Source organism: Microchirus variegatus (assembly GCF_963457635.1).
Source record: "Microchirus variegatus genome assembly, chromosome: 22".
Classification (NCBI taxonomy): Eukaryota; Metazoa; Chordata; class Actinopteri; order Pleuronectiformes; family Soleidae; genus Microchirus; species Microchirus variegatus.
In genome coordinates, this window is record NC_139823.1 from 20,443,318 (window position 1) to 20,463,317 (window position 20,000).

At 47.4% G+C, this 20,000-nt stretch overlaps 5 protein-coding genes across 5 annotated transcripts in view; 1 reads left to right on the plus strand and 4 right to left on the minus strand.

The window, feature by feature from the left end:
• Positions 1-3,997: 3,997 nt before the first annotated feature.
• On the minus strand, positions 3,998-9,085 carry zdbf2 (zinc finger, DBF-type containing 2; the record flags this gene model as incomplete). Its single annotated transcript, XM_083908771.1, has 9 exons — positions 3,998-4,759; positions 4,827-4,968; positions 7,036-7,367; positions 7,496-7,624; positions 7,718-8,339; positions 8,510-8,658; positions 8,731-8,806; positions 8,888-8,921; positions 9,046-9,085. 9 exons carry the CDS (start codon positions 9,083-9,085, stop codon positions 3,998-4,000), a joined length of 2,286 nt encoding a protein of 761 aa, XP_083764897.1.
• Positions 9,086-9,800: 715 nt separating this feature from the next.
• Positions 9,801-12,093, minus strand: eef1b2 (eukaryotic translation elongation factor 1 beta 2). Its single transcript, XM_083908974.1, has 7 exons — positions 11,956-12,093; positions 10,984-11,106; positions 10,755-10,896; positions 10,600-10,666; positions 10,289-10,414; positions 10,006-10,073; positions 9,801-9,919 (listed from the first exon to the last, which is right to left on the minus strand). Exons 1-7 carry the CDS (start codon positions 12,033-12,035, stop codon positions 9,833-9,835), a joined length of 693 nt encoding a protein of 230 aa, XP_083765100.1. The 5' UTR covers positions 12,036-12,093; the 3' UTR covers positions 9,801-9,832.
• Positions 12,094-12,686: 593 nt separating this feature from the next.
• Positions 12,687-15,161, plus strand: arl11 (ADP-ribosylation factor-like 11; the record flags this gene model as incomplete). Its single annotated transcript, XM_083908975.1, has 5 exons — positions 12,687-12,716; positions 13,942-14,007; positions 14,212-14,327; positions 14,430-14,607; positions 15,033-15,161. The coding sequence occupies 5 exons, from the start codon at positions 12,687-12,689 to the stop codon at positions 15,159-15,161; spliced, it is 519 nt and encodes a 172-aa protein (XP_083765101.1).
• A 142-nt stretch (positions 15,162-15,303) lies between these two features.
• Positions 15,304-17,386, minus strand: ebpl (EBP like). The gene is made up of 4 exons (XM_083908658.1): positions 16,971-17,386; positions 16,587-16,656; positions 16,216-16,354; positions 15,304-15,745 (listed from the first exon to the last, which is right to left on the minus strand). Exons 1-4 carry the CDS (start codon positions 17,145-17,147, stop codon positions 15,514-15,516), a joined length of 618 nt encoding a protein of 205 aa, XP_083764784.1. The 5' UTR covers positions 17,148-17,386; the 3' UTR covers positions 15,304-15,513.
• A 598-nt stretch (positions 17,387-17,984) lies between these two features.
• The window catches only part of cavin2b (caveolae associated protein 2b), a 5,788-nt gene continuing 3,772 nt past the window's right edge, over positions 17,985-20,000 (minus strand). The window contains exons 4-6 of the mRNA XM_083908824.1: positions 19,936-20,000; positions 19,395-19,547; positions 17,985-19,065 (exon numbers count right to left, since the gene is read on the minus strand). The exon at positions 19,936-20,000 is cut by the window's right edge and continues 208 nt beyond it. Coding sequence (XP_083764950.1) covers positions 18,787-19,065; positions 19,395-19,547; positions 19,936-20,000 — 497 coding nt within the window. The 3' untranslated portion in view covers positions 17,985-18,786. The remainder of the gene's footprint in view (positions 19,066-19,394; positions 19,548-19,935) is intronic.

Below are 20,000 nucleotides of genomic sequence, written 5' to 3' on the forward strand. Positions count from 1 at the left end.
ATCCATCCATTCATTCATCATCCATTTATCCATCCATCCATTCATCATCCATTCATCATCCTTTCATCCAATCAATGAAACAGTGTAACCTTGTGTGTTGACAGTGGACGTCGTGTCCTCTCGACACATCATGGCGGCCGTCCAGGCTGTGGGCGGGGCTCAGCGGCAGCAGGAGGCGGAGCTGAAGAGGGAGGAAATGATCTGGATTATGAAAAGGATGTTTGACAGTGTGTCACAGGAAGTGTCCGGTCACATGATCAGGGAGGAGACAAGTGACCTGATACTAACCACGTTTGAGAGGTTAGTCCTGGTCCACAGGTTAGACCTGAACCACAGGCCGGTCCTGAACCACAGGCTGGTCCTGGTCCAGAGCAGGTAGTTGATCATGTGCGTTGATGTTTCAGTTTATCTTTGGAGTCTCTTCAAACACGTCTGATCGCTCTGTCGTCTGACGACCTGATCAACAAATACAGAGGTAACAATGTGACAATGTAACAACAATGTAACAACAATGTAACAACAATGTAACAACGTCTCTGTCGCTACATTATTTAGTTAATATTTAAAAAAAATGATTTTAAATAAGTTTTGTTGTTAACGTAGTTGTTGTTAACGCTTATGTAGTAGTTGTTAACGTTGTTGTTAACGCTAACGTAGTAGTTGTTGTTGTTAACATAGTTGTTGTTAACGCTAACGTTGTAGTTGTTAACGTTGTTGTTAACGTAGTTGTTGTTAACGTAGTTGTTGTTTTCCTTAGCGCTGAGCGCCACCTGTCAGTCGAGGACAGGAAGCGTCAGTAGATCGTCGCTCTGGCGTTTACTGAACGACCTCAGTCAGGTAAACTTCAGCACATTTCCCAGCATGCCTCTGTTCTTCTCACCTCACAAACATGTCACATGATCCAGGTTCCTGTGGCGGTGCAGGAGGGCGTGGTCTTTGGTGACGTAGACGCGGCCGTTAGCTCGTGTTTTAACGGGGTAAGAAGATAAAGAGGTGATTTGTGGTCGTCATGGAAACAAACTGACTGTGACTGACGTTTACAGGCACCGACAGTGAGCGTGGATCACCTGTTGTCATGGCTACAGAGTGAACCCTGTCTGTTACTATGGTTACCAACGCTGTACCGACTGTCTGTCAGTCAGAGCGTCAGTCACACTGTTCGCTGTCACACCTGCAAGACCTTCCCCATCACTGGACTCAGGTGATGATGTCATCATTTCATCATGTGATGATGTCACCTGTGATGATGCTGATGATGTCACCTGTGTGTGTGTGTGTGTGTGTGTGTGTGTGTGTGTGTGTGTGTGTGTGTGTGTGCAGGTATCGGTGTCTGAAGTGTGTGAACGTTCACGTTTGTCAAAACTGTTTCCTGAACCAACGACAGACAAAGAAACACAAGAGGCTCCACCCACTGATGGAATACTGCACACAGGTGAGAGAGTGAGACAGATCAAATCTGGTCAGTTACTGTCTGTCTGTGTCTCACCTGTCTGTCTGTGTCTCACCTGTCTGTCTGTCTCTCACCTGTCTGTCTGTCTGTCTCTCACCTGTCTGTATGTCTGTCTGTGTCTCACCTGTCTGTCTGTCTGTCTTTCTGTCTGTCTCTCACCTGTCTGTCTGTGTCTCACCTGTCTGTCTGTCTCACCTGTCTGTCTGTCTGTCCCACCTGTCTGTCTGTCTGTCTGTCTCTCACCTGTCTGTGTCTCACCTGTCTGTCTGTGTCTCACCTGTATGTCTGTCTGTGTCTCACCGGTCTGTCTGTCTGTCTGTCTTTCTGTCTCTCACCTGTCTGTCTGTCTGTGTCTCACCTGTCTGTCTGTGTCTCACCTGTATGTCTGTCTGTGTCTCACCTGTCTGTCTGTCTGTGTCTCACCTGTCTGTCTGTCTCTCACTTGTCTGTCTGTCTGTCTGTGTCTCACCTGTCTGTCTGTCTGTGTCTCACCTGTCTGTCTGTGTCTCACTTGTCTCAGCCCACCTGGAGAGAGACAGTGTCCTCATTGGTGCGAAGCGCCCGTCTCACTCTGTTACCACGGAGACGGACTCAGAGAGAGGCTGAGAGCAGGAAGTGGGTGGAGCCTCAGAACAGGTGAGACAGGTGTGACTTCACTGTATATATTTGAAAGGCAACAGCCAATCAAGATCTTTCCTCAGAGCTCCGCCCCCTTCTGACGCCTCACCACGATTGGGAGACACAGTTGTCCATCACAGTCATAGCCCCGCCCCCGAAGCAGAGCCACCTCGCTGTTCGTCTAAAAGTCAACAAACGCTTCAGGTGATTATTGTTGTTGTTTATTTATATTATTGTTGTGGTTTATTGATAATATTGTTGTTGTTTATTTATATTATTGTTGTTTATTTATAATATTGTTGTTGTTTATTTATAATATTGTTGTTGTTTATTTATATTATTGTTGTTGTTTTGATTGATTTATTCTTGTTGTTGTTTGTTTGTTAAGGAGGAGGCGACGACGCAGATGATTGACATCACAAACCTGCAGCGAGACAAATGGTGACAATCTTTCTGTCTTTGTGGGCGTGGCCTCTGACATGTTTATTTGTGGGTGTGGCCTCTGAGTCTAACGCGTTTGTGGACGTGGCCTCCGTCTATGACATATTTATGGGCGTGGCCTCTGAGTATAATGTGTTTGTCTGTGGGCGTGGCCTAAAAGGCTGCTGGAGCAGGAAATGAGGGCGTGGCGATTCACCGTCCAATCAGAGCAGAGCATCCTGGAGGACAGGTGCTCAGAGATGGAGGTCGCCGTGAAAACCCTGAGACAGCAGAACCTCAGCCTGCAGGGGGCGCTCACTCAGGTAAACACACGAGGAGGGGTCGGAGTCACAGGGGGCGGAGTCACAGGCACTGATGACACGTTTCCCTCAGGCTTTAAACAAAATGGAGGCTGAACAACACGTGACACACAGTGACATCACCACGGAGACACATGACATCGTCACCACGGAGACGTGTGACGTCACCACGGAGACGCGTGACGTCGTCACCACGGAGACACATGACATCGTCACCACGGAGACGCGTGACGTCACCACAAAGACGCATGACGTCGTCACCATGGAGACACATGACGTCGTCACCATGGAGACGCGTGACGTCATGCTGAACTCCGACCCTGAGGTGGAGGAAGAGGAGGATGAAGAGGAACTACTGCTGATAAAAGAGGAAACTCCATCTCCCACAATTCACTGGGGCTCGACTTCATCACAGGAAGACTGTGAGGAGGAGGAGCCTGAAGATCATGGACCTCTGTGTCAACCAATAAGAGAAGAGGAAGCAGAGGAGAGAAGACGACAGGAAGAAGAGGATGATGGGAAATGTAGTCCAGAGGAGCTGATTCAGAGGACTGTCAACAGACTGAAGACTGAGCTGGAGACAGACAGACAGACAGGTGAGACACACATAGACAGACAGACAGGTGAGACACAGACAGACAGACAGACAGGTGAGACACACATAGACAGACAGACAGGTGAGACACAGACAGACAGACAGACAGGTGAGACACACACAGACAGACAGACAGGTGAGACACAGACAGACAGACAGGTGAGACAGACAGGTAAGACACACAGACAGACAGACAGACAGATGAGACACAGATAGACAGACACACAGACAGGTGAGAGACGACCTGTCTGACCCATGTTTGTGTGTGTGAAGGTGACATGAAGTGGGCGGAGCTTGTGGAGGCAGCAGAGCAAGTAGGAGGAGCTATCCACTTTCTTATCGAGAGATTGAAGTTAAACACATCCTGAGCAGGTGAGGACACACACACACACACACACACACGATCGTCTGTATGGTTACAGTGTTTGAGGGGGCGGAGTTATGATTGTCTGTATGGTTATAGTGTTTGAGGGGGCGGAGTTATGATCGTCTGTATGGTTACAGTGTTTGAGGGGGCGGAGTTACGATAACGACACAACGTAACAACAACCTTTTATTGAGATTTCGTCAGAATCATGTGACCATGTTTGTCTTCTACCTTCGCCGCCTGCGGCTCCTCCCCCGGCGTGAAGGGGGCTGGCCTGGGGCGGGGCCAGGTCGCCGTAGCCTCCCCCGTCTTGGCAGAGAGGGCGTGGCTAAAGTCCTGGTTCTTCTGTTTGAGGTTGGGGGGCGTGTCCTCTCTTTCCTCACGCCCCTGCATTGCTGTGATGTGTTGTGAGGTAAAGGGGGCGTGGTTTTGGACTTCCGACCCCGCCCCCGGACCGTGTCTCTACTGAGGGTGCTGGTGTCAGCTGACATGTGACCTTTGACCTCCCCTGGTGCCGAGTCCATGTTGAGGTCAGGACTCAGACTGCGAAACAGCTGACGGACACAGGGCGGGGGCGGGGCTGAGGGGGCGGGACCTTGGTGCAGTCGGAAGCGTTTGGGGGCGGAGTTGAGGATGCGGTTGGTGCTGGGCTCGTAGAACCTGACAGGAAGTGGTTTGTATTTGACCTTTATCTTCTGAAGGTCGACTGGATTCCTCTTCTTTCTGCAGCCTTTGGAGGCGGGGCCAGGTGAAGGTTTGGGGGCGGAGCCAGAGGGCGAACACAGCAGGTAAACTAAGGAGGTGCGAGGCTGCACCGGAGTGACCGCACTAGAATACGACGCGGGGAGGCGGAGCCACGTCTGAGCCTTGGGAGTCCTCTCTGTCGTTTCCTGATGAGCTGCAGGGACGCTGGTGGGCGGGGCCTCAGGCTGACGGACAGCTGGGACAACCAATTGGACGGTCTGTGTGCTGTGACTGACTTTGACCACCTGAGAAGAAGAAGACGTGAGACGTTTGGCTTCAGCACAAAGACGTCGTCAATGACGTCACACTCACCTGACACCTGGATGCCACCCTGAAGCCCCGCCCCCGACTCCTCCTCTTCCTCCTGCACACAGACTCGTTACAGTCACGTAACGGCAGCATGTCAGTGCTGTCTTCACCACGCCCCTTCTTCTTTTGGCTCCTCCTCCCATATCTGAGAGCAAAGACATCACAGTTTTCCTGTTTTTATCAAAATAAACTTGATTCATAAGCTCCACCCACTCTCAGACTCCACCCACTCTCTCAGACTGTGTCTAAGTCTAAATAAACACTCACTTGTTAATAAATATATGTTGTTTTCTTTAATGTTAAAGGTGAATCATGTTACTTCACTCTGAATGAAAAGAGTCTAAAACACAACTCTATAATAATGATGAAACATTATCTGTTGACTAGAGATTTATATTATTTTACACAGTTATAGAGCAGAGCTGCAAACTTCTGACTAAACCTTAGAGACATCACACACAATATGTTTATTTATGCTAATATTTTATGCATCACCAGCTTATTAATGCTTTATACAATAATAAGGTCAATAATATTGACTCTGTCAGGAATCAACCCTTCAACCTTCAGACACAAGTGCAGCCGTTTAACCACTCGACGACTGCTGATATTCTCTCTTGAGAAAGAGACTAAAGACACATCTCTGTGTCATCTGAACTGCTGCAGCTGAGCGGAACCAGCCGAGCAGAACAGAACCAGCCGAGCGGAACCAGCCGCAGCCGCTGACAGAACAGAACTGCCGTCCACCAGGGGGCGGTGGTGTTGGTGGACAGGTTCTGTCGTACAGTTCAGTGCATCAGAACGGCCCCAAAACTGAGCGAACAGTTCAAAACTGACCTGGACAGTAGAGCTATGATGCTAACTGACCTGGACAGTGGAGCTATGATGCTAGCTGACCTGGACAGTAGAGCTATGATGCTAACGCTATGATGCTAACTGACCTGGACAGTAGAGCTATGATGCTAACTGACCTGGACAGTGGAGCTATGATGCTAGCTGACCTGGACAGTAGAGCTATGATGCTAACGCTATGATGCTAACTGACCTGGACAGTAGAGCTATGATGCTAACTGACCTGGACAGTGGAGCTATGATGCTAGCTGACCTGGACAGTAGAGCTATGATGCTAACGCTATGATGCTAACTGACCTGGACAGTAGAGCTATGATGCTAACTGACCTGGACAGTGGAGCTATGATGCTAACACGATGATGCTAACTGACCTGGACAGTAGAGCTATGATGCTAACTGACCTGGACAGTAGAGCTATGATGCTAACGCTATGATGCTAACTGACCTGGACAGTAGAGCTATGATGCTAACTGACCTGGACAGTGGAGCTATGATGCTAACACGATGATGCTAACTGACCTGGAGAAGAAGCTCTAAACTCTCTCATTGTTCTAAAACAGCTTCTTTATCTCAGTGTTTTTCATATCGAGGTCTTTTAAGTTTCCTTTGGTTTCATCTCAATTGTAGCTTCACATCCTGTGTTTGCTCTGCAGCGGAGACTCTACTGACTGCTATGACTGGTAGACGGCTGTAGGTGGCGCCACATGCCAAAACAAAAATTCAAAACATAAACAAACTATATGTTTTTTTTTCCTAGTTTTGTTGGTGAGTTCAGTTTGTTATGAAGATTATTCCTGAGTCTGTGACAGATTAACAGATTAACAGATTATGAACCTTTAATAAACACAATGTTCTGCACAACTTTAACAACTTTATACACTAATTATACTACAGTACTGACATATATGTACATATATATGTGTATGTGTGTGTGTGTCTCTATGTGTGTGTATCTCTGTGTGTCTGTCTCTCTCTCTGTGTGTCTCTGTGTGTGTATGTCTCTCTCTCTGTGTGTGTGTCTGTGTCTCTCTCTGTGTGTGTGTCTCTGTGTGTGTGTGTGTGTCTCTGTGTGTGTGTCTGTGTCTCTCTGTGTGTGTGTGTGTCTCTGTGTGTGTGTGTGTGTCTGTGTGTGTGTGTGTCTCGGGGTGTGTTTGTGTGTGTGTCTCTGTGTGCGTGTCTCTCTCTCTGTGTGTGTGTGTGTCTCTGTGGGTGTGTGTGTGTGTGTCTCTCTCTCTCTCTGTGTGTGTCTCTCTGTGTGTGTGTGTGTGTCTGTGTGTGTGTGTGTGTGTGTGTCTGTCTCTGTGTGTGTGTGTGTGTGTGTGTGTGTGTCTGTGTGTGTGTGTGTGTGTGTGTGTGTCACCTGGTCAGACTGTCACTATCAAAGTAACAGACAAAAACTCCTCGTCTAAAATCGTCCACCAGTTCTTGGACTTTGTCCTCGTCCTCTTTCTCGATCTGCGTCCAGCTTTTCCCCCTGAAGGATTGTGGGATATGGGCGGGGACAGGAAGCACCTCCTCTATGGGACGGGTCCAAAAACCCTTCTCGGCCACGCCCCCCACTCTCTGCAGACCGAGGAGGGCGGAGTCGAGCTGCTGTAAGTACACCTGGTCCTCCAGCTGCACCTGGACCTCCAGGAGACTGTTCAGGCCCCGCTCCCACACCTGTCCCTGCTCAGGGAGTGTGAGCGCCACCTGTGGACACAACAGGTCAAAGGGTGTCATCACACACACACACAAACTAACACTTTCATTTGGACACACTAACCAGTTAATGACTAACCTTAACTTAACTAACCAGTTAATGACTAACCTTAACTAACCTGCACAGGTGTGTCCCACTCTGTGTCACTCTCTGTTTCCATGGAGACTGGGAGACTGAAGTGGAAGCTCTCCGTCTCCTCCTGGTGGCAGGAAGAGGAAGTGACGCCATGACAGAACAGCTGGATGACCTGAGGTCACACAGAGGTCACACAGAGGTCACACAACTTTACAAAACACTTATCAATCATTTCATCAGTTTCTGAAAACTGGCGAGGACACACCTCCTGGATGGTTTGATCTATAGCACTGTGGCGAGGACATGCCTCCTTTTTAGCGCTTTGGCAAGGACACGCCTCCTTTTTAGCGCTTTGGCGAGGACACGCCTCCTCTATGGCAGTGTGGTGAGGACACGCCTCCTCCTGGTCTGAGGAGAACACGCCTCTTCTCTGTCTCTGCCAGCTGAGCCACGGCTTCAGGTGTGGGCGGGACTGTGGGCGGGGCTTCACTGTAGTCTCTGCCCTCTGCTTCACGTCTGGTAGGAGGGGCCTAGACCCTCTGGAGGGAGGTGAGGGGGAGGAGTCACTGGTTTTCCTCCGATTTGTCTTCCTGTGAGCTTTTCTGTGAACAGAGGGCGGGGCTAGTGTATGTGTGGGTGTGGCCTGTGTTGTGAGGACTTGTGAGTGTGTGAGTGCTATGTGGGCGGTGCCTGTGTCATCTTGCGCTCTGATTGGCGCAGTCAGTCTCTCTGTGACTCCTCCTTGTTGTTGATTGGCTGGCTCACAGGAGGCGTGGCCAGAGCTGGGTGGACGCTCTTTGGTGGTGTCGTCTGAGAAATCAACTTCATCAAACTCCGCCTTCAGTGGCGGAGGGGCGGAGACTGATGGAAGGTCACCGTGAGAGGGTCTGACAGAAAAAACACACAAACGTCATGTGACAAACACACACGTCATTGTGTGAGTGGTCTTAAGTGAACAGGGGGCGGAGTCATGTCCTCTGTAACCACGAGGCTCAGCACTGCCCTCTACAGTTTACTTTGATCATTGACTGAAGCTGTTTAAATACAAACCCCTGACCTGGGGTCAGTGTAGTGTGGGTGGTGCTTCACCACGTCCTGTAAGAAACGCTCCAGCAGCATCAGTCTGCCGCCGCCCACAGAGGAGGAGGGGGCGGGGCTTCTGGAGGCTGTCCTGACGGAGCGCAGGTGACGTAGACTGGACAGGTGCTGAGAGACAAACGTGATGATGTCACACCAGTGGCTGTGATTGGACAGATGAGGTCACATGACTGTTTATACCTGCTCCAGGTTCCCGTACACAACTCTGCAGTAACTGCAGTAGCCACGCCCCCTGTGCGGAGACCCCTCCCATTTCCTGTCAGTCACACACCACAGGGTCATCAATAATACATGTGTTAGGTTTACATATATTTTAAAAAACATGATTAACACTGACCTACTGCTGGACTCTGCTGCCCCCTGCTGGTCATCTGTACACACACAGTTAAACCACATCCATTATGGCAGCAGCTCCGTGGCCCCTCCCACAGGTGACCTCCGTGGCCCCTCCCACAGGCGCTGAGCCGCTGATCTTTAATCAAAGACAAAACTCACCTGTGTTGAAGGAAGTTTGCGTCCAATCAGAGGGCTCCATGCTGTAACCACGGTAACCAGGTGAGAGGTCCAGTTAGAGAGTCCATGAGCCTAAGTGAGAGAGATAATCCGGGAGAAATCAGGATTAAATCTGATCAACAGTTGGATTAGAGCAGTCATTTGTCTCCTCGGTTTGGACCAATCAGAGCGCAGCTCCGCTGGGATTGGTTGTTCGCCTCCAGAAAACTAAAGAGTTCACTTTAATCGTGTTTAGTTAAACCCGGGTAAAATCCGGGTTAACGGCTGGTTACCACGGTGACGTCGCTGCTGCTGCTCCGCCGTTTACGACAGCTGTTAGCGTTAGCATGCTAGTTACCGGCTGTGCTACGCGCTACCGCTTCATTTCAACGGGATTAAGGATTACGTGACAAAGACACTTGGTCGTCGATAATCGATCGATTAGTCGATTAGTTTACCTGCGGACGTCTGTTTGTACTCTTGACAGATTAAAAGATTCTTCCTCCGCGCCTTCTTCCTCTGTCGTGTCGTTTCCGGTGCGTCTTCTTCTTCTGCTGACGGACTTCCGGTGCAATAAGGAGCTACAGCGGAGGTGCTGCCACCACGAGGTCTCAATGTGAACTGCAGCCACAGGCTCATTTCTTTTATTTATCAGCGAAAACAAAATGTTTGGTTCAAAAAAACTACTTTAATAGACTTTAGACCATGTGACCTCTGACCCCTCCCACACTATACACACACACACACACACGGGGACATATTTGTGTTGAAGTGCTTTTATTTGTTTGTTTCAGATCTTGTTGAATGCAGCGACGTCCATGGACTGAACAAAGTCCTCGAAGGCCGTGATCTTCTCCTCCAGGATGTCGGTGCCCACCTGGAAGTGATGTCACACATTAGGAAAAAAATAAAACGACTTCCTGTTTGACAGGGTCACTGTGACATCACACTTTATTTCATCACCTTTTCGTCTTCCACAACGCAGCCAATCTGCAGCTTCTTGATGCCGTAACCCACCGGCACCAGTTTGGCTGAGGACAGATTAGCAATCATCAATAATCTATACACTGATCGTCGCCGTTTATATGTCAGATTATAATCTGCAGAGTTTTCAGATCATGAAGCTTCCATCACGTTTTCAGCCGAAAGATGGTGATTGTATCATCATTAGCTCTGCACACACACACCTGATCAATCATCAATAACAACCATCTATGATGACTCAGCAGTAATAGCGATGACTCACCCTGTCCCCAGACGAGTCCGTCCATCTGGACACTGCGGACACACTCCTCCAGCTTGGACATGTCCGTCTCGTCGTCCCACGGCTTCACGTCCAATAGGATGGAGGATTTGGCGATGAGGGTGGGCTCTGGGGACAGGGAGGCGGGGACTGTTACTATGGAAACCACCGGGCGGCGTGACTTACTGTCACAGGACGAGACTCTCATCAGGTGAAAAAGGCGTCCATCACAGTTCAGCCGAAAGATGGTAATTGATCATCATACAGAGTTTGACAGGAAGTGATTGTTACAGGTTGTGGGCGTGGCTACATACTCTTTGACTTCTTGGCGGCGTAGTCGGCGAGACGCTGCTCCTTCAGTTTCTCTGCCTCTGCGTCTTCCTGTGACACACACACACACACACACACAGGTTATCATCACCCTGATGACATCATCATCATCATCATCATCTGTGTCCTCTGACCTCACCTCTTCGTCAGAACCGAAAAGGTCAACGTCGTCATCATCGTCGTCGTCGTCGTCGTCCTTTGACGCGGGGCCGGAGACTGTGGTGGTGTCGGCCACGCCCACAGGACCGTACTGTCCCAGAGGTTTCTTCACACCTGGAAGACTGAGAGGACACGCCGCTGACATCACGCCGCTGACATCACTGCTGCCCCGCCCTCAGCCCCGCCCCCCAGCTCAGCACCTCCCTCACCTGTTTCTCTGCTCTTGGTACGACTTGATGTGGTTATACCAGCGGAGGGCATGGCAAAGGTCAGCTGAGGGCGGAGTCGAGAGGGCGTCGAAGACGGCCACGTCAGCCTGAGAGGGGACATACCTGAGGTCAGAGGTCACAACAGAGGTCAGAGGTCACTGTCATTTATGATCGTTAATAGAATCTTTGATGGTGTTAAAAACTACACAGTACAAATATTTACTCAAGTATTTACAGTATTAACATGTAAACATGAAGTAAATGTGTGCAAGTACACTCAAACACTGAGAAATGTGATCAATGTTTAATGTACAAGTACTTTACTCAAGTATTTATAGTATTTTCGACATGAAATACATGTGTACAAGTACACTCAAAAACTGAGAAAAAACTGCGTGACCGTTTTAAACAGTAGTCGGATTACTTGCAGTAATTCAGTCTGTACTCAGATTACAGTCTAAAACCGGAGATAGTTTAGGGACCGTACCATGTTCCCCGGGTTCTACGTTCCCCGCTTTGTATGTGACCGGGGAACATGGAACCCTTTCTCTTACCGGGTCCCTAACCCTAACCCAGGGTTCCATGTTCCACTGCCACATACAAGGTGGGGAACATAGGACCTTTTTTGGGAAAAACGGGAAACATAGGTACGACCCCGTAGTTTGTTAGCACCATGTGGCTCCATGCTAACGTTAGCATGTGGCTTCATTCATTCATTTATTGAACATTACAGTGAACCATAAATGAGCCACGTGCAGAGTCTTCTCGTTCGTCACGTGATGCATTTAACCCTCTTTAAGCCGCTTTAATCTGGACTAAATTCATCTGTGATCTTCAGTGGTAGCTAACAGTTAGCTAACTGTTAGCCTGTTAGCCACGCAGCAGCGTCAGCTCGAAGCCAAGATGGCGGCTCCGCAGCGGCAGTTTCCACAGTTTCTTTAGATTAACTGAGATTATCTGAGATTATCTCACCCTTCAATGTAGCTGCGAGCAGACAGGAAGTCGTTCAGCAGCGCGAGACCTGAAGACGATTTCAAATCACCGAAGCCCATGATGATGCACGAGGACAGAGGAGCACAAGGACAGACGAGCACGAGACACCGCTGAGGAGCACGAGAAGAAGGGAGGAGGCGGGGGAGAGAGAGAGCTTTATACACGGAGAGAGAGAGAGAGAGAGAGAGAGAGAGAGAGAGAGAGAGAGAGACTGTGACGTCACTGTAAACTCCTGAACAATAAAGCAAGATTTCACCATTTTATTCTTCACATATTTAAATAAGAAAATGTGTGTGTGTGTGACTGTGTGTGTGTGTGTCTTTGTGTGTGTGTGTGCGTGTGTGTTTGTGTCTGTGTGTGTGTGTGTGTGTGTGTGTGTGTGTGTGGGTCTGTGTGTGTGTGTTTGTGTCTCTGTGTGTGTGCGTGTGTGTGTGTGTGTGTTTGTGTGTGTTTGTGTCTCTGTGTGTGTGTGTGTGTGTGTGGGTCTGTGTGTGTGTGTGTGTGTGTGTTTGTGTATCTGTGTGTGTGTGTGTTTGTGTCTCTGTGTGTGTGTGTGTGTGTGTCTGGGTTAGGTTTTGCATCAGAATGCAGTCAAACCTGTCACATGGTCTCATGAGCTGCTCTGATTGGTTGTTGCTCAGAAAAAGTCTGACAGAGAGAAACTGAACAGAGTTTAGAGTTTAGAGTTTAGAAGAAGAAGAAGAAGAGACATGGGACACACACACTCTACCTGTCCTCAGGTACACACACACACACACACACACTCTACCTGTCCTCAGGTACACACACACACACACACACTCTACCTGTCCTCAGGTACACACACACACACACACACACTCTACCTGTCCTCAGGTACACACACACACACACACACACACTCTACCTGTCCTCAGGTACACACACACACACACACTCTACCTGTCCTCAGGTACACACACACACACACACTCTACCTGTCCTCAGGTACACACACACACACACACACTCTACATGTCCTCAGGTACACACACACACACACACACACACTCTACCTGTCCTCAGGTACACACACACACACACACTCTACCTGTCCTCAGGTACACACACACACACACACACTCTACCTGTCCTCAGGTACACACACACACACACACACACACACACACACACACACACACACACACACACACACACTCTACCTGTCCTCAGGTACACACACACACACACACACACACACACACACTCTACCTGTCCTCAGGTACACACACACACACACACACACACACACACACACACACACACACACACACACACACACACACACTCTACCTGTCCTCAGGTACACACACACACACACACACACACACACACACTCTACCTGTCCTCAGGTACACACACACACACACACACACACACACACACTCTACCTGTCCTCAGGCACACACACACACACACACACACACACACACACACACACACACACACACACACACACACACACACTCTACCTGTCCTCAGGTACACACACACACACACACACACACACGCACTCTACCTGTCCTCAGGTACACACACACACACACACACTCTACCTGTCCTCAGGTACACACACACACACACACTCTACCTGTCCTCAGGTACACACACACACACACACACACACACACACACACACACACACACACACACTCTACCTGTCCTCAGGTACACATACACACACACACACACACACACAGAAACACACACACACACACACACATGTGTGGTGTGTTCGGGTGACTGATGTTAGAACATGTGTGTGGTGTGTTCAGGTGACTGATGTTAGAACATGTGTGGTGTGTTCAGGTGACTGATGTTAGAACATGTGTGGTGTGTTCAGGTGACTGATGTTAGAACATGTGTGGTGTGTTCAGGTGACTGATGTTAGAACATGTGTGGTGTGTTCAGGTGACTGATGATAGAACATGTGTGTGGTGTGTTCAGGTTCTCCTCATTGGTCTGGACTCTGCAGGGAAGTCCACTCTTCATTCTTACCTTCTGACAGGACAGGTGAGGACTTTCTGTTGTAAACATGATGTGTGTTTACTTGTTTTCTTGTTTACCTGTTTACTTGTTTACCTGTTTTCTTGTTTACCCGGTTTACTTGTTTACCTGTTTTCTTGTTTACCTGTTTACTTGTTAACCTGTTTTCTTGTTTACCTGTTTACTTGTTTACCTGTTTACCTGTTTACCTGTTTACTTGTTTACCTGGAGGTGATGGAAACGACTCCGACCATCGGCTTTAACGTGGGGACGTTGTCTCTGGATAAGAAGACGTCCCTCACATTGTGGGACATTGGAGGACAGAAGAGCATGAGACCAAACTGGAGGTAACAAACAAACAAACAAACAAACAAACAAACAAACAAACAGAACCTCCCCTTTCCTCCTCAGGTTCTACCTGGACAGTTGTGACCTGATTGTTTCCTCAGGTTCTACCTGGACAGCTGTAAGGCCGTGGTCTTCGTGGTGGACAGCTCTGACTCGACTCGTCTTCCTGAGGCTCAGAAGGTTCTGAAGAAGGTTCTCAGTGATGACAGATTGAGAGGAGTTCCTCTGATGGTTCTGGCCAATAAGAAGGACCTTCCTAACTCCATGACCATACGAGAGGTGAGTCCTGACCTTTGACCTCTGACCTCTTTGTCAACACTGAGAACAAACCATGTGTGTATTATAATAACTGGATGTAGCTCCGCCCCTTTGGCTCCATTCATTCCTATGGTGCTGCTCACTCAGGGGACACGCCCACTTCTGACCTGAGTTATTTCTACATAGATGTTTCCTCACTGTGTGTGTTCGTGTGTGTGTGTGTGTGTGTGTGTGTGTGTGTGTGTGTGTGTGTGTGTGTGTGTCACTCCATGTGTGTGAGTGTGTGTGTGTGTGTGTCGGTGTGTGTGTGTGTGTGTGTGTCACTCCATGTGTGTGTGTGTGTCTCTGTGTGTGTGTGTCTGTGTGTGTGTGTCACTCCATGTGTGTGTGTGTGTCTCTCTGTGTGTGTGTGTGTGTCACTCCATGTGTGTGTGTGTGTGTGTCAGATCTCCTCTCAGCTCGCCCTCCCCTCCCTCACTGACAGACTCTGGCAGATTCAGGCCTGCAGCGCTAAACGAGGTCTTGGTCTTCAACAGGCGTTTGTGTCTGTGCACAAACTCATCAAGAAGAGCTGAACACACACACACACACACACACACACACACACACACACACACACACACACACACACACACACACACAGAGAGACACACACACACACACACACACATAAAATGTATGTTATATAAAGTGATTCAATGTCTGATGTGATGTGTCTTTTATTTTGAAAATCCTGACATAATACAGTATATGTATAATATATATATATATGTAGATACTGTATACGTACATGCTGCCCTTAATGCCATTATTAAGTATATATACACGTATATATATATATATTTATAAACTTCTTGTCTTCAAGTTCAAATAAACTTTGACATCGATTAAAACGAAGGCTTTTATTTTCAAAGAACAGGAAGCTGTTCATTTGTTTTTGGTGATGACGTCATTGTGCAGAGTCTTGAGACTAAACCAGGACTGGACCAGCAGCAGAACCGGAACCAGAACCCAGAGCCCGTTAAAGAAGATCAGGTAGACCCATAGGTGGAGCCAGTGAGTCGAGTCCAGGTGAGGACTTCCTGTTAACCACTGAGGACAGAAGGTCATCCAGCCTCCGTACAGCTCACACACACACAGCGCCACCTGCAGGAAGTGTCTGCACACCACATACACACATACATGGATGTATTAGTACTTGAGTACTTGTGTCTCAGTACTGAGTACATGTATGTGTATGAGTACCTGTAGTACTTGTGTCTCAGTACTGCGTACATGTATGTGTATTAGTACCCATATTACTTGTGTCTCAGTACTGCGTACATGTATGTGTATTAGTACCTGTAGTACTTGTGTCTCAGTACTGCGTACATGTATGTGTATTAGTACCTGTAGTACTTGTGTCTCAGTACTGCGTACATGTATGTGTATTGGTACCTGTAGTACTTGTGTCTCAGTACTGCGTACATGTATGTGTATTAGTACCTGTAGTACTTGTGTCTCAGTACTGCGTACATGTATGTGTATTAGTACCTGTAGTACTTGTGTCTCAGTACTGCGTACATGTATGTGTATTAGTACCTGTAGTACTTGTGTCTCAGTACTGCGTACATGTATGTGTATTAGTACCTGTAGTACTTGTGTCTCAGTACTGCGTAGATGAGCAGAAGGACGAGGACAGAGTCGAGGACAACGGTCAGAATCTCGATGGAAACGATGGTCGAGTCTGAAAATAACCAACGACTGTCGGCTTTACCGTATTCTTTCCCTACAGACAGACAGGTGAGAGGCAGACAGGTGTCAGAGAGACAGGTGAGAGACAGACAGACAGGTGAGAGGCAGACAGGTGTCAGAGAGACAGGTGAGAGACAGACAGACAGGTGAGAGGCAGACAGGTGTCAGAGAGACAGGTGAGCGACAGACAGACAGGTGTCAGAGAGACAGGTGAAAGGCAGACAGACAGGTGAGAGACAGACAGGTGTTTTTCATCTCAAACTCACAAAGTTCAGCAAGGAAACCTTCAGACGTCTGAACTGTCCCAACAAGAGACATGTAAACAAAAGGTCCCTCCTGTAAACAAACAGAGACATGTTAACAAACAGAGACATGTAAACAAACAGAGACATGTAAGAAAACAGAGACATGTAAACAAACAGAGACATGTAAACAAACAGAGACATGTAAACAAACAGAGACATGTAAACAAACAAACAGAGACATGTAAACAAACAGAGACATGTAAGCAAACAGAGACATGTAAACAAACAGAGACATGTAAGCAAACAAACAGAGACATGTAAACAAACAAACAGAGACATGAAAACAAACAAACAGAGACATGTTAACAAACAAACAAACAAACAGAGACATGTAAACAGACGTACCAGTGTCAGGTGGACAATGACATCATAGAAGAGCCACAGCAGGATCCATCTGTCCGTCACAGAGCTCCGCCCACCGTACCTGTGCGTTAGCAGGGCGGCAGCTAACACCTGGAAGCTACATGCTAACAGTGACAACACTGAGACCAAAGAGAGACCAGAGGACGCTGCAGGGTCCATCTGAGTACTACAGTCAGTACTTCAGTCAGTACTACAGTACTTCAGTCAGTACTACAGTACTACAGCCAGTACTACAGTCAGTACTTCAGTCAGTACTACAGTACTTCAGTCAATACTACAGGCCGTACTACAGTACTTCAGTCAGTACTACAGTACTACAGTCAGTACTTCAGTCAGTACTACAGTCAGTACTTCAGTCAGTACTACAGTACTTCAGTCAGTACTACAGTCAGTACTACAGTCAGTACTGTGAACTGTGTAAAATGTCAAACTCTGATCTTTGTGTGGATGTGAACTGATTCTCGGGCCACGCCTCTCACTCTTTATTGGTCTGTGTAGAAGCTCCACCCCCAGGACACTCCCATTGGCTGGTGAAAAGAGCACACCACTGCCTCCCTCTGGCCCCGCCCACTGCCTCCCTTCAGTAGAAAAATAAGAACAGAATATTAGAAAGACATGAAAAGTTAATCTATATTTAAACCTGAGTTAATCCAGACGTAATCCAGAGTGAAGCAGAATAAACCTGGGGTTTATCTGGAGTTAAACTAAACCAGATTTAATACAGTGTGTGTGTGTGATGAGTTCTTTTTGTGGTAGTACTACATTTTAACCACTGGGTGTCACATTTGAGCAGATTCAGGTTTAGTTTCACACCCGGGAATTGTTTTTTTCTATGAACACAAACCAAGTTAATCCAGGATTAATCCAGTCAAATCAGAGCTAATCTGGGTTTAATCCACAGTCAAGAAACGTAAACATTGTTACATAGTTGTTGTTTATTTTTCTGCAGTTTCCAAAATAGACACAAACAGGAAACAGAGGAAACACAAACAGGAAACAGAGGAAACACAAACAGGAAACTGAGGAAACACAAACAGGAAACAGAGGAAACACAAACAGGAAACAGAGGAAACACAAACAGGAAACTGAGGAAACACAAACAGGAAACTGAGGAAACACAAACAGGAAACAGAGGAAACACAAACAGGAAATGTTCTTTGGCAAAATCTTTAATTTGTGGTAAAATAAAAGCATCAGTGACCTCAAACATAATTATTTTTGTGCTCGATCAGCTTTGATCATCTTATCACTTTGATCATTGATCACTTTGATCATTGATCACTTTGATCAGCCAGTTTGTTGAGACGTTGTTGGAATGTTAGTAATGTTGATCATATGTTTCACAGATATATTCATGTTATTGATTAGTGATTGATCTCAGTCAGCTGTTTGTGAATCAAAGTCAAAGTCAAAACTTTTTTTTCAGTCGAACAATAAAATTCAACATCATGAAGTTTCCACTTTGACATGTGATGATTATACATATATATATATACTGTATATATATATACACACAGTATATATGTATGTGTATAAACGTGTATATATACTGTGTGTATATGTTTAAATTGTAAACATGTTCATGTAAATCTTCTTTCATCTCAGAGACTCTTTTCATGCTATTAGCACTCATTTATACTGCTTATGCTAAGCTAACTGGCTGTTTCCACTCATAACCAGGTATTATGCTAGGCTAACTGGCTGTTTACGCTTGTTTCCTAGCAAAAATGCAAAGCGTCATGTCTCAGAGACAAAGATAAGAGGAGGATTTAAATGAAAGGTGTTGATGTCTTGAGGATTACTCCTGCTCCTCCCCTTGCTCCTCCTCTTTATTCTCCTGAGGCAGTGTGGAGGACAGAGCATACTCCTGACTGACTCCCTCTGAAACCACTGACACATCTTTCTCCTCCTTCACCTCCTCCTTCTCCACCTCCTCCTCCTCCTCCTCAGCAGGAGCCAGCTCAGCATGGACCTCAGTGAAGGGGAGGTCCAGGTCAGCGCTGCCCAGAGAGGAGACCTGGACCTGGACGTCCTCGCTCTTCAGGTCTGGAGGCTGAGAGTCAGATGTGCTGTGAGGCTGAGAGAAGACAGGAGTCAGAGGAACATGGAGAACCTTCTGGAAACATCAAAGAACCTTCTGCTAACAACAAAAAACCTTCTGGAAACATCAGAAGAACCTTCTGGAAACATCAGAAGAACATTCTGGAAACATCAAAGAACCTTCTGGAAACATCAAAGAACCTTCTGGAAACATCAAAGAACCTTCTGCTAACAACAAAGAACCTTCTGGAAACATCAGAAGAACCTTCTGGAAACATCAGAAGAACATTCTGGAAACATTAAAGAACCTTCTGGAAACATCAAAGAACCTTCTGGAAACATCAGAACAATAGTCATGTGACTCACCTTTCTGATGCTAAAGGTCAAAGGTGAAACTTTGAGACTGGACGTCTTCTGTTTGATCTTCTCTCGTTGCTCAACAGAAACGATCTTTGTTCCGATTTTAGTCATTTTCTTCTCAATGTTCTGTTTGGAGAAGGCCTTCTTCAAACTGTCCACCTGGTGAGAGGGTGAGAGGGTGAGAGAGTGAGAGGGTGAACGAGTGAGAGAGTGACAGGGTGAACGAGTGAGAGAGTGAGAGGGTGAACGAGTGAGAGGGTGAGAGGGTGAACGAGTGAGAGAAAACGAGTGAGAGGGTGAACGAGTGAGAGAGTGAGAGGGTGAACAAGTGAGAGAGTGAGAGGGTGAGAGAGTGAGAGAGTGAGAGGGTGAACGAGTGAGAGAGTGAACGAGTGAGAGAGTGAGAGGGTGAGAGAGTGAACGAGTGAGAGAGTGAGAGGGTGAGAGAGTGAGAGGGTGAACAAGTGAGAGAGTGAGAGGGTGAACGAGTGAGAGTGTGAGAGAGTGAGAGGGTGAGAGATGGTCTGTCCTGGTCTAACCCTCTCACCTTCTTCAGACTGGATCTCTTCAGTTTCTCAGCTCTAGATTTCTCCATGTTTTCCAGATCATGAG

Bases quoted from the DNA above. Each gene is read 5' to 3' on its own strand.
- eef1b2 (XM_083908974.1), bottom strand. From the start codon at position 12,035: ATGGGCTTCGGTGATTTGAAATCGTCTTCAGGTCTCGCGCTGCTGAAC. The intron at 11,107-11,955 runs GTGAGATAATCT...CTCTGACCTCAG, and splicing joins GCTCGCAGCTACATTGAAGG to GTATGTCCCCTCTCAGGCTG. The intron at 10,897-10,983 runs GTGAGGGAGGTG...GTGTCCTCTCAG, and splicing joins TACCAAGAGCAGAGAAACAG to TCTTCCAGGTGTGAAGAAAC.
- ebpl (XM_083908658.1), bottom strand. From the start codon at position 17,147: ATGGACCCTGCAGCGTCCTCTGGTCTCTCTTTGGTCTCAGTGTTGTCA. The intron at 16,657-16,970 runs GTACGTCTGTTT...GTTTGTTTACAG, and splicing joins TCATTGTCCACCTGACACTG to GAGGGACCTTTTGTTTACAT. The intron at 15,746-16,215 runs GTACTAATACAC...TGTGGTGTGCAG, and splicing joins CTGAGACACAAGTACTACAG to ACACTTCCTGCAGGTGGCGC.